General features: G+C 43.7%; 1 protein-coding gene across 1 annotated transcript; it reads left to right on the top strand.

Annotated features, from left to right (window-relative positions):
* The first annotated feature begins 348 nt into the window (after nt 1–348).
* KCNF1 (potassium voltage-gated channel modifier subfamily F member 1) lies at nt 349–6,005 on the top strand. Its single transcript, XM_043989963.1, has 2 exons — nt 349–831; nt 1,052–6,005. The coding sequence occupies exon 2, from the start codon at nt 1,106–1,108 to the stop codon at nt 2,579–2,581; it is 1,476 nt and encodes a 491-aa protein (XP_043845898.1). The 5' UTR covers nt 349–831; nt 1,052–1,105; the 3' UTR covers nt 2,582–6,005.
* Nucleotides 6,006–13,223: the final 7,218 nt, after the last annotated feature.

Genomic DNA, 13,223 nt, shown 5'->3' with positions numbered 1-13,223 from the left:
TAAATGGCAAGGACTGGGGTAAGCTTTATCTGCCAATTCTGTATTTTCTTACACTAAGCCCCTTGTCCCTCCAGCTCCAGCAGCTGTTATTATTTCAAAGCTGGACGTTCCTTTTGTGTGGCCTTTCATTAAGGATACAGAGGGTGTGAGATTCAAAGGGTCAGATTGTAGGGATTTACAGCTACAAGGGAACTTAGAGACCTGGCAGTGCAACCTCTGTCGTTTTAGGAGAGCAAATTGATGCTCAGAGAAGTGACTGGCTGCCACCCAGTAGTAAGGAGGAGAATTAGCCTTCAAACTCAGCGTCTCTGACTCCAGCCTCAAGACTGGTTCCCTTCCGCCCACAGCCGCTGGAGAGGAGGCAGCAGCAGCAGCCTAAGCCTCGCTCAGACTTGCCTCCCAGCAGTGAACTGACGCTGTCTTGTGCTTTGCTAAATTTCACCAGAAGAGGGTACAGTTTTGAAAGCTCTTGACGTCAGCCTGGAATTCCTATTATGTTTAGATACAGCACTGGAAAAACAAGCCCCTCTGAACAAGTTCTCCCTCTCAACACTTCCACTTACTGTTCCACAGGAGTCCACGAGGAAACTCAGGAAGACCTTGAGGCAGCAGCCCCAGTTAGCAGCTCTGGGGCTGCAGGCAAGGCCAATGGGGGTGACAGCCCCCGGGAGGAGGGTTTGGATCATCTGACCCATTGAAGCTTGCCGATGACTCCTCTTTCTGTTAATCTGTGCAAAAGACTACTGGCAATGTTTCTGAGTCCATGAAGAGACATCCCTTCAGGAAGAAAAGAACCCTGGACCTCAAATCTCAGGAGCACCCACGCAGGAGGTGAGTTTCCTTTGCTGCTTTCCTCCATCTGAATCAAACAAAAGTAGTCCTTCCTGCCTCAAGTTGCCCCTTGACTCCCTCCCTCCCTCAGCAGCCTAGTCCTTCCCCGGCAGCTTTGACAGATTGTAAATGCCTTCCCGGAGCCTTTGTGCTACCCCAGGGGAGCCATTCAGAGTTTTACTATATGATCCCTGACTTGTGCTTTCATTTATCTTCACAGAGAAGGCAGCCTGGTGAGGGTTGGGAAAAAGCCGGGGGCAGCCAAGACGGCAGGATGGATGTGGCAGGGGATTCCAGCCTGTTGGAGCTGGACAGTAACGGGTCAGAAAACACTGAAGACATAGAGATTGTGGTCAATGTCGGAGGAGTGAGGCAGGTCCTGTATGGAGACCTGCTGAGCCAGTATCCAGAAACCCGGCTGGCTGAATTAATCAACTGTTTGGCTGGGGGTTACGATACCATTTTCTCTCTGTGTGATGATTATGACCCGGGGAAAAGAGAATTTTACTTTGACCGGGACCCTGATGCTTTCAAATGTGTTATTGAGGTCTATTACTTTGGGGAGGTTCATATGAAAAAGGGGATCTGCCCCATCTGCTTCAAGAATGAAATGGAATTTTGGAAAGTGGACCTCAAGTTCCTGGATGACTGTTGTAAGAGCCACCTGAGCGAGAAACGGGAAGAGCTGGAGGAGATTGCCCGCAGGGTTCAGTTGATCCTGGATGATTTGGGAGTGGATGCCTCAGAAAATCGCTGGAAAAGGTGCCAAAAGTGTATCTGGAAATTCATGGAGAAGCCGGAGTCCTCCTGCCCAGCCCGGATCGTGGCCATCCTGTCCTTTCTCTTGATATTGATCTCCTCAGTGGTCATGTGCATGGGGACCATCCCAGAGCTTCAGATTTTAGATGATGAGGGGAACCATGTGGAGCACCCCACACTGGACAACATCGAGACTGCTTGCATTGGCTGGTTCACACTGGAGTATGTCCTTCGGCTCATCTCGTCTCCCAACAAGCTCCACTTTGCTTTGTCCTTCATGAATATCATTGATGTATTGGCCATCCTACCCTTCTATGTCAGTCTGACTCTGACCCATTTTGGGGCCCGGATGATGGAATTGACCAATGTCCAACAGGCAGTCCAAGCCCTCCGCATCATGAGGATAGCAAGGATCTTCAAGCTGGCACGTCACTCTTCTGGCCTGCAGACCTTGACCTATGCTCTGAAAAGGAGCTTTAAGGAGCTTGGGCTGCTCCTGATGTACCTGGCTGTTGGGATTTTTGTCTTTTCTGCCCTTGGCTACACTATGGAGCAGAGCCACCCAGAGACACTCTTCAAAAGCATCCCCCAATCCTTCTGGTGGGCCATCATCACCATGACTACAGTTGGGTATGGAGACATCTACCCCAAGACCACTCTAGGCAAGTTGAATGCTGCCATCAGCTTCCTCTGTGGGGTCATTGCCATTGCCCTTCCCATCCACCCCATCATCAACAACTTTGTCAGGTATTACAATAAGCAGAGGGTACTAGAGACAGCAGCCAAGCATGAGCTGGAGCTGATGGAACTCAACTCCAGTGAAGGGAGAGCCGGGGGCTCCCGGAGTGACTTGGACAATCTCCAGCCACAGCAGGAAGGGAAGGAGGTACCTCTGTGGAACAGCAGGTTAAAGGTTTCGCACAGTGACACCTTCATCCCCCTCCTGTCAGATGAGAAACATTATAGGACCCGGCTTCAGAGCTGCAAGTAACCAGTAGGCTTTGGGGGGCTCTAGCCTTCCCATTTGGACACAAGACTGATGAGCTGCTGCCAAGGATATTGCAGGAATTGTCATTTGGGTGCCTGAAAGCTATTTTCTCGTCCTTCCATTCCCTTTCCTTTCCCTCTTCCTCCACCTGAATACAAATCTTAATTACTTCTGGGTCCCATTTGGGTAAGACTTTGTTTTTATTACCTGCCAATAGTTCATGAAAAATCAAGGTCTAAGAGGGGATTAGAAAGCCAACTCATCCCTGATGAGAAGACGAGGTGTGCTAGTTACACGTCAGGCAATGGCTGTGACATAACTTGGGTGTGCCATTTGACCAACTCCCAGTTCTGTATCTGGTCTAATAAAGCCTCTAACTCTATATACCACAAACCTGTGTTTTGGGTTCTGTCCCTGGACTTTTACCCACAAAAGACATTGCTTGGTTCAAACACCAAAGCTGACTGTCATCCCTGAATTGTGTGCAGTAGGTGTGGAGCCAGGGGGTGGGAGAGTATTTTTAGCCCAGATCTAATTAAAGATGTGAGCATACATTGTAGGGATATGTCATGTTAAGGAGGTTCGCCACATTCCAGACAGCTCTATAAAGATAGTAGCAGAAAGAATGCTGGATGTGGAGACCTGAGTCCATGACCTGGCTCTCCCATTGACTAGATGGGTATAAGCTGTTTTCCTTCTCTGCACCAAGTTTTCTCACCCCAAATACGTGTTTTGGAGTCAGAAAGTCTGGGTTTGAATTCCAACCCTGCCTTCTGGCCAAGTCACTTAACTTTCCTGGACCCGAGTTTCCTCATCTGTAGCATGAGGTGTTGTTTAAGATCAGGGGTTCTTATTCTGGGGTCTGTGAACTTTGTTTTCTATTTTTATAACTACATTTCAACACAATTGGGTTTTTTTGGGTAATCATATATATTTCATTTTGTGAATTTAAAAGTCTTATTCCAAAGAGGGTTCTAGGGACTTTACCAGCCTGCCAAGGGGGGGTCCATGAAACACACACACAAAGGTTAAGAACCCCTGGCCTAGATGACCCTGATAGTGTCTTCTAATTCTAAATTTATGATCCCTTGATGAGGGAAGCAGTGAGATGTATGGGAAAGAATACTGAATTTGGGGTGAGGAGAATTGCACTTGAATCCTGGCTCTGTGAGGTCTTGGTCAAGGGACTGCTCCTCTCTAAGACTCATTTTTCTCAGCTGCAAAGTGGTGGGGTTGGACTAGACAAGGATGCTGGTCCTTTCCAGCTCTAAAATCAGTAATCCCAAAAGAAGGGCTGTTGGATTAGATGATCACTAAGGACCATTCTAGCTTTAAAATTTGCTTCTAATATGGGCACATTTTTGTTGTTTTCGAAAATTGCATTTTCTTCTCAGTATAAAGCACTCCTTAAGGTAGCTCTCTGAATCATCTTTGTAGGGAGACTAGTGCATGGAAAACAGTAAGTAAGGAAAACATTGTTCTTGCTAATAACAGCACTGGAATTTCTGTAGAATGTTAGAATTGTGAGGGGTGGTGGTAGGGGTCATTTAATATCTCTCATGAATTGTATTATATTCTCTTCTTACTCTCTATGGTTGCTATGTTGCAGGGAATAGGAATTGATCAGCTAAATGGAGAAGCTAAAACAAATAGAAGTTAGCTGTAATGTAACAGGGTGAGCCAAAATATTTATTCATAGTTCTGGAGTGTTTTGCTGCCTTCCTCTCAAAGCTGAGGTTTTCAGCCTAAATTCACACTTTGCACAACTCCATTGAAAGGTGAATTTGCTAACACTGGTTCCTTGTTCTGTAGGCACAATTATGAACAAGTGCTTACAGAAGACTGGATAGAATCTTATGGATTCCTTGAATCTTTTGGTTCTTTTGGATGGAAATTTTCAACAAAAAAAGAAAACACTTAATGCTCCAGGGCTCTGGGGGCGGGGGTCTGGTCTTTGTTCTGGGAGTCTGGAATATCTCTTAGCTTTTAAGGACAGTGTTTGCAATTGTGAGGCTGCTAGGTGGCTCAGAGGATAAAGCCCTGGTCTGGCCTACTATCAGGTAGACTTGAGATCCATCCGGCCTCAGACACTTACTAGCTAGCTGGATAACCCTGGGCAAGTCGCTTAACCTCTGTTTGCCTTAGCCTACTGGAGAAAGAAATGGCAGATTACTCCAGTATCTTTGTCAAGAAAACTCCATGGACAGTATGGTCCATGAGGTCACAAAGAGCTGGATATTACTGAACAACAACAATAAATCACAATTGTGACTAGTGGGACCAAAGCAGGCTAAATCATTACTGATGCTAGACCATGAGAGAGGATGCACTCCACATTAGGAAGGCAGTCTTCTGAGGTCTGTGCCAGGGGTTGCCACCAGCCATACCTTATGTCGAGGGAGGGAAGGTATCCCCTTAGCCTAAAACACAGCAAGCCAACTTAGCTGGCATGATAGCCTCGATCTGGGGCCAGAACGCTTCTCTTAGGTGTCTATAGTACTGCTTTGAGGTCTGGGATTTAGAACCAGAAAACTTGGGATCAGGTCCTAGCTCTGCTACTTTAGTACCTGTGTGACATGAGAAAAACCATTTACCTTCTCTGGTCCTCAACCTCTTCATCTGTAAAATAAGGGAATAAATGAGAAGCTCTAAGGTTCATTATAGCTCTGAAGCCTGTACTCTTCCCAACCCCACTCCCCCACCCCATTTCTTCCTTTAAGTATTAATAGTAATAACAATAGCTAACATGTCTAGAGTGCCTTAAGGATTGCAAAGCACTTTGCATCTGATGTCTTGTTTATTCTGACAACTCAGTGAGGTAGGTTGCAGTGATTAACTCCATTTTACAGATAAGGAAACTGAGGCTGAGAGGTAAGTGATTTGCTTAGATTCAGAAAGCTAATAAGTGTCTGAGACAGATTTTGAACTCAAGTTTTCCTGATTCCAAACAGTGCTCTTCTATCTCAATTCCTTCCTACTCCTCCAATCTATTTTATGTATACTGCAGGAATTATATGCCTAATGCACAAAGCTTTGAGCAGAGGGCTTGTCCAGTGAGAAACCTTCTTAGATCCCCCTTCCATTTGGATGCATAGCTCCTCACTGCCAACTCTAATTGTACCCCTGGCACTGAAGGAGACAAAGTTGTGGTAGGGACTCCAAGATGCTGCTGCTATGCGGTGGGGGGCTTAGGCCTAGTAGATGATTGACAAATGTTTGTTTAGATAGTGAATTCATGGGTAGACCTTGGAGTCACCCACATCAGTGGGGAGGGGCATCATAGAGGCATCACAGGACAATGCAAAGAACCTTGGGTTTGGAGTCCAAGGGCTTGGATTTAAATCCTGACTCTAACTGTTGTTATTCAGACTTTTTCAGTTGTGTCTGACTCTTCATGACTCCATTCGGAGTTTTCTTGGCAAAGATTCTGGAATCATTTGCTATTTCCTTCTCCAGCTCATTTTACAGATGAGGAAACTGAGGCAAACAGGGTTAAGTGACTTTCCCAGGGTCACACAGCTAGTAAGTGTCTGAGGCCAGAATTGAACTCAGGTAGATGGGTCTTCCTGACTCTAGGTCTGACACTCTCTCCACCTTGCCACTTTGCTGCTCCCTGACTCTACTGCTTATTAGCCATGTGACCATGGTCAAAATCAGTTCCCCACTTTGATTGGCAGCTTCTTTGCCTATAGAATGAAAGGGTAGACAAGGAGGCTGAATGATCTTTGAAGTGCCTGTCAGCTCTAAATACCACACTAGCTAGAGTGTTTCAGGCCTCCATTTGTCTTTATGATTCCTCTCTGCCTTCCTGCTTCCCCTACCCCATAATATTTCTGTATCCATGAACTGTATTTAAGAGACCATGTGGGAAGAGGATTGTAGATGTGGGTGTGGAAGGGGGAGAGTTGCTTGCTGACAGGAAGTAGGGGGGGTGGTGTTATGGGCTGACATTAATTGTATTTGTTAATTGTATTTTCTTATACTGCTGTTGCTTACTTTTCTTCCCACCCTGAGTCACTGGGCATCTTCAGCTGCCTGGCCTCCTGAGACATGGGTGTGTGTGATTCTGTGGTTCCAGAGGTGAGCATCCTTTTTGTAACACCCTCGGGGCACCTCAGGTCAGAGCACTGAAATAGTGAACTCAGACCCAGCTGTGTGGTATGAGCCAGTAGTGCTAGGAAGCTGGAAAGGAGCTGTAATGTAGTGGAAAGATCACCAGACTTGCAGTCAAAAACTCTGGGTTTAAGTGGCTTATCAGCTGGGGCAAGTCACTTCATCTTCCTTTCCCTCATTTTTCCTCATCTATAAAATGGGGATCATAGTCCAGGCATTGCTACCTACCTCACGATATTGTTGGGAGGAAAACACTTGGTCATCTATAAAAATGTAATCAAAATATGAACCTTTATTATTAGAGAGGGATTGTAGCATTTCCCTCCCTGGAGGCCTTTTAAAACAGGGATCATGGTTTATCCCAAACCTTCAGATTTATAGATTAGGATGTAGCAAGGCCATGGAGAGAAGTTGGAGGTGTGGTTCTGAGCACAGCAAAGGATTTTTCTCCTGAGCCACCACCATGTGTGTCCCCATGGGCAGAGCTTGACCAGAGAACAGGCCCAGTGGGTTCCTTTACAGAGAGGGTCTTATGATTTGGAGGAATTGGGAGATAACTGTGTGACAAGATTTGGTGGGTGCTAGAGAGACCTTTCTAAATATGGCATCTGTGGCCCCTTGATTATGAGGGAGATGACCTGGTTTCTAGTTCTTGTTCTGAACAATGGTGTGGTGGAAAGTGTGCTCTAGACGGAGTAAGAGGAGCTGGTTTCAAATTCTGTCTCCATGATAGTGTAAATGAGATAGTTTGGGCAAGGGAGGGGACAGAGTATGGAGAGAAGAGGAGAGGGATTCCTTCTCTCCCCATCCCAGTGTCTAGACGTCAGTGTTTGTGCTTAGCTTTCCTTATCACTGAAGACCTAGTAGACAGGGCACAAGTAGGCCAGGTTTGAAGGGTTCAGGATGAGCTTTCAAGGTCACCTGCCTAATCAAGCCACATTTCTTTGAGTCTCTGAGATGAAAGTCCCTCCAGTTGGGGCAGGAGTAGGGAGAGGGGTACTGGTGGCAACTGATGGTGTTTGCAAGGGAAAGAGGATTGGTGAAGAGATGGAGATGTTATAGAAGAGGTCCCAGGACTGGGGTTCAAGGTTTTATCCCCCTTTCTCACTTGATCCCTCTTTTCTCTGCTGGGGCTATTAGTACATAGACCAAAGATCATCAAAACTCAGAACTAAGATCATAGAGCTAAGATCACTAAGATCATAGCTCTGAGTTAAATTCTTTTATTTATAGGAAGAGAAACTAAGATACAGACAAGCTAAACAAGGTCACATAGGTAAGTAGGTACAACTATACCTGTGGTAGAACTATAATGAAGGCAGTAGAATACTCCTAGTCTAATGTACTTGAGGATAAGATAGTTCTTGGTAAGTTTTTGATATCCAATAATGGCTTAATAGGCTACACTTTCCAGGTAATATTTGGTTCAACTCATCAAATATTTATTAATTAATCAGCTGTTGTGTACAGGGATTTGTGCTGTCACCTGCAAGCAAAGGAAGCCATTATGTTTTAAGCTGAGGAGCAGTGTGGAAGAGCACAGGGTGCCAGTCACGTAGTCAGAATGATCTGAATTCATATTCTTTCCATATACTGGCTGTGTGATTCTGGTCAAATCATTTTATCTTTCAGTTCAAGCCCCAGCTCATATGTACAACAATGAATAATAGGTCTGGACCAAAAAAAAGTTTTAGCAGGGGTCTTCAACAGTTTAGCTTAAAGCAGTATGTCTAATAGTAGGATTCCAGATGGGCAGGGAAAAGGGGAGTGGAGGCAAAAAGTCTTAGAACCCTACAACCTCAGGATTAGAATGAATCTCTATAAATGATTTCATCCAGTCTCCTAATTGATATATGAATTCTGTATAGCATCTTGTGATGGCCTTCAGATAACATCATAGGGGTGGCTGCCTATGCCACCTGTGCTCAGGTCTAGTCCTGGTTCATCCTCCCCTCAGCAACAGGAATCACCTTACACTTGGAAAGGATACTTAAATATCTCTCCTGCTTTCTGTCATCTCCAAGGGAGATGAAAGGCAGGTGGGGGGGTGGGAAGGAAGCTTCAGAGTTTCTACCTACTCATTCCTCTCAGAGAAAAAGGCAGTTGAGTGGGGTGTATTCCTTGGAAAGGCATATTTCAAGTAGACCTGGTAGGGAACATCATCAATAGCTATGATTTGAATTGCAGGATACACAGTGAACAAACCCAAATGGAAGGCCGAAGTCTCTCTTTTGCAAAAGGAGGGGCAGCTGGGTGGAGCAGTTGCTAGAGCACCAGAGTCAGGAGAAACTGAGTTCAAATTTGGCCTCAGATACTAACTAATTTACTGTATGACCCTGGGCAAGTCACTTAACTCATATTGCCTCCCCCCCCCCCCCCAATAAAGGGGGGAAGAACTTGGAATATTTTGTTCTAGGTGGAAATGAGTAATATAGAAGCAGCATTGAACTTGGTGTTAGAGTATACAGGTTTCTGGCCCTGGCTCTGCCATTTAATAGTTGTGTGGCTTTGGGCAAGTCAATTGCCTCATTTGGAAATCAGGGTCATCAATAGCTGGTGCAGGCCCTTATTACCTTACACCTGGATTATTGGAATAACCTTCTGGTTAGTCTTCCTGCCTTAATTCTCTCCCAAGTCAGTCAAGTGGTATTTATTAGGCACCTAATACTACATGTATATGTATTTACATATATACACATATATGTGTATATACATACTTATACATGTACACATATATAGACATCGATATATACACATAGTATACATATATAGCAATATATGTAGATATAGCTATGTGTAAATATGCATATGCATACATACACATCAGCCATTGTGCTCAGTACTGGGGATAGAAAGAAAAGCAAAACATAGACCCTGCTTTCAAAGAGTTTGCATACCAGTTCATTCTCCGTTCAGCTGTCAAAATGACCTTTCTTAAGCCCAGGTCTGTCTGATCATGTCATACCACCTCCTTATTCAGTCAATTCCAATGACTCTATTACCTCCAGGATCAAATATAAAATTCTTTATTTGATTTTTAAAGGCCTTCTTAACCTACCCCTTTCTCCATTTTTAGTCTTCTTATACCTTATCTCCCCTTTCCTCTTAGTCCACATATGCTCTGATCTAGTGACACCTGGCCCCCTCGCACAAGACATTCCATGTCCTGACTGACCTTTTATATTCCATGCCTAGAACTTTCTTTTTACTCATTATCAACTCCTAGCTTTCCTGGCTTCTTTCAGATCAAAGTTAAAAACTCATCTTCTGCAAGAAGCCTTTCCGGAGCCTTCTAGTGCTTATCCCTTCCCTCTTAGATTATCTCCAATCTATGTCATCTCTATTCTGTCTGTACCATTTGATTGCATATTGTCTCCCCATTAGACTGTGAGCTCCTTGTGAGCAGGTCCTGGGTTGTGGTGGTTGTTTTTTTGGTGGTTGTTTGTTTCTTTGCCTCTCTTTTATTCTCAGTACCTAGCACTTTGAAGAGACTTAATGGCTTGTTGACTGACTGATCTGGGGTTTTTTGCATGGGATTGATATAAAGCTGAAATCAGACAACAAATTCGAAAGTGCTATATTATTAATAAATCATTCTTGGGTTTCAAAGATTGCTGATTTCTTTCTTGTGTAGTTTCATTCATCCTCACCACATTTCAGGAAAAGGAGTCAGGGATAAAAATGTTTGCAGATGGGGAAACCGAGGCTCTAAGAAGTTAAATGTTAAACTGTAGGTGGAAGGGAAAGTTAGTAATGAAATCTGAAAGGAAACTAAGGGCTTTCCAGTCACAGATTCCATTGCTTTCCCTTTTTTTAAACTTAACAAGTGATTCCTTCCAGAGATATTTGCATTTTAAAAGGAGACATTTGAATTGAAGGATACTTTTATGACCCAAGTGATGGAATGAGAGGCAATGGAGGTTTTTTTTGGAGAGAGGTTCCTGATTCTCAAAACATACAGGGGGTTGGCTATCTGTTCTGCCTTCTATCAAAGTCAACCCTGGCTATGTAGTGTCAATTTTTGTTTTTATGCCTGTCTCCTGCCAAAAAAACAGATCAGAGAAATTAATTTCATAATGTCTCCTACAGGAAAAACCAGATCAGAGACAGGAAAAACATAGTACCAGTTTATTTGTCCCAAGAACAAGATAGCATGAATCATGTGGAGACCCCTTCCAAAGAAGGAGCTCAAAGATTCCCTCTTTCTGAGGGTATATAAGGTTTCTTTGTTCACTGATTGATTACAGGATATTATCAGTTTCTTTTTCTTTCCTTCTTTTTATTTTTTTGTGGGGCAATGGGGGTTAAGTGACTTGCCCAGGGTCACACAGCTAGTAAGTGTCAAGTGTCTGAGGCCGGATTTGAACTCAGGTACTCCTGAATTCAGGGCCGGTGCTTTATCCACTGCACCACCTAGCCGCCCCCTATCAGTTTCAGTAGCATGATACAATCAACTTAAAAGCAAATAGTATGACAAGAATGGACTTAATGCTCTGTTATAACAAGAATGTAGGAAATACCAATCAATTTGATAGTTGGATGTAACTGAAACACTATGATAACATTATATGATTTCCCAAAAAGGGTTTGACAAGGAGGAGAATGCCCAGAAGTTTTTACAAGATAGGGACTTACTATCCTGAGGAAAGAAGTCAGCAGATTGGAACTTAGCTGCTAGCTTTCTGGGTTCAGTTTGAAGTGCAGTTAAAGGGCATTTTGCTCTTATTAATCCAGGGTTTCATAAAATCCTTTTGGATAATATGGCAGCTCCATCAAATTAATCATAACAGTAGACAATGCAGACCAGCAAGTACCTTGTTAATGGTTATTGGCTGAATATATGGAGAAGGCCTAAGGTCTCTTTCAGTTCTAAATGCTGTGAAACACATGAAACCTCAGCTGTAGTTGGACAGTGGCTTACTGAAAAGCACAGACTCCTGGATTTCCCAGGATGAAATTCAGACAAGGTGTTAAATGTAATTTTCTGTGTGATCTTGGACAAATGAATTCTCTTCTCTGTACATACGTTGTCATTTGTACAGAGGAAAGGCTGAACACAAGGATCCCTAGGATCCTGATGAGTCCTGTGATTCTACAATTCTGTGCCAGGTGGGATCATGTTCCTGTTTGGTCTTTCAGCTCTGTCTCCAAGAAGCCAGAGAGCCACAGTGAAAAGGGAGAGATCTGCTTATGCCCTATCATTAACCCTGCATGCACAATTTTGCGTCTGTTGACAAGGACTTGGCTGAGAAAATGGAATTTGTGATTGCAACAGTAACAGCTAGGATCCAAGGAAAGGGTGCAAATATTAATATATACACGCAGGGTTTCTGTTCGTACATATGTTGTCTAAGCTGTTGGGAGCTGATGCTTGCAGCCAAGGAGTTTGTCTTTGCCATATAACCACTTGTCTCACTCCCTTTCAGACTGGGGAGAGAAACTTGGTTAATGCCTCCTCCCTTATGAAGGACAGATATCAGAGGCTGGGAAAACAGATTCCCCACCACTGGAGACCTGGATGGAGGCCCTAAGAAGGATGTTCAGAATCTGAGGTACATTGGACAGGCCCAAGAGAAGGAAATTGCTCTGACAAATTCACTAGAGTATATCTCTTCTAAAGAAAATGGCACGTTGTATGGGGAAAAGAGGGCACTGGAGACCCATAGAATGTTGGAACTAACAAGAGCCATCAAAAATAGAACATACAAATTCATATCTAGTGGGGGTAGAGTAGGGGCTTAGAATGGAGAACAAAGACAATTGGAATTGGAAGGGCCCTCAGAACACAGTCAATGTGGTATAGTGGAAAAGGCACTGACCCTAGAGCCAAGAGAACCATGGTGTGAATTGTGTTACTTCTCTTACAAGCTGCACAAGCTTAGGCAAATCTTTTGAGCCTCATTGTCCTCATCTATAAAATGAGAAGAGTGATGGCCACTATTTCAGAGAATTGTTATGAGAAACAAGTGAGATAAAGAATAGAAAGAGCTTTGTAAACCTTGATGTACTACATAATTATTTTTTCTAACATCATTAGCAAAGAATTCCAATAAATGTTAATGAGTATCTTTAAATTAGAATGCCAAAGTTAGAAGGGAATATAAAATGTAAAACAGAGTAATTAGAGCTGAGTATAAAGTAGAGATCATCCAATCATAGGCCTATTAAATTTAGAGTAGTAAGGGACTTTAGAAAATACCTTGTCTATCTCTTTGATTTCAAAGATGAGGTAGTTGAAACATAGAGAATTGATGGGTAGCTAGGTGGGATAGAATGGGGTGGAGGTGGGGCTAGACTCATGAAGATTCCCTCTCCTAAGTTCAAGTCCAGCCTCAGACATTTACTAATTGTGTGACCCTGGGTAAATCACTTACCCCCTGTTTGCCTCAGTTTCCTGAGAAGGAAATGGCAAACCACTCCAGTATCTTTGTCAAGAAACCCCAAATAGGTTCACAAAGGTTGGACACAACTGAAAAATGACTAAACAAGAGAACTTATAGTGTACAAAGTCATAACAATAGTGGCAGAATTA

This window comes from Dromiciops gliroides, chromosome 2, assembly GCF_019393635.1.
Source record: "Dromiciops gliroides isolate mDroGli1 chromosome 2, mDroGli1.pri, whole genome shotgun sequence".
Classification (NCBI taxonomy): domain Eukaryota; kingdom Metazoa; phylum Chordata; class Mammalia; order Microbiotheria; family Microbiotheriidae; genus Dromiciops; species Dromiciops gliroides.
Note: the sequence above shows the minus strand (reverse complement) of the source record. Positions and strands in the feature narration are given on the sequence as shown.

Coding starts and splice junctions, on each gene's coding strand:
- KCNF1 (XM_043989963.1), top strand. CDS start 1,106: ATGGATGTGGCAGGGGATTCCAGCCTGTTGGAGCTGGACAGTAACGGG.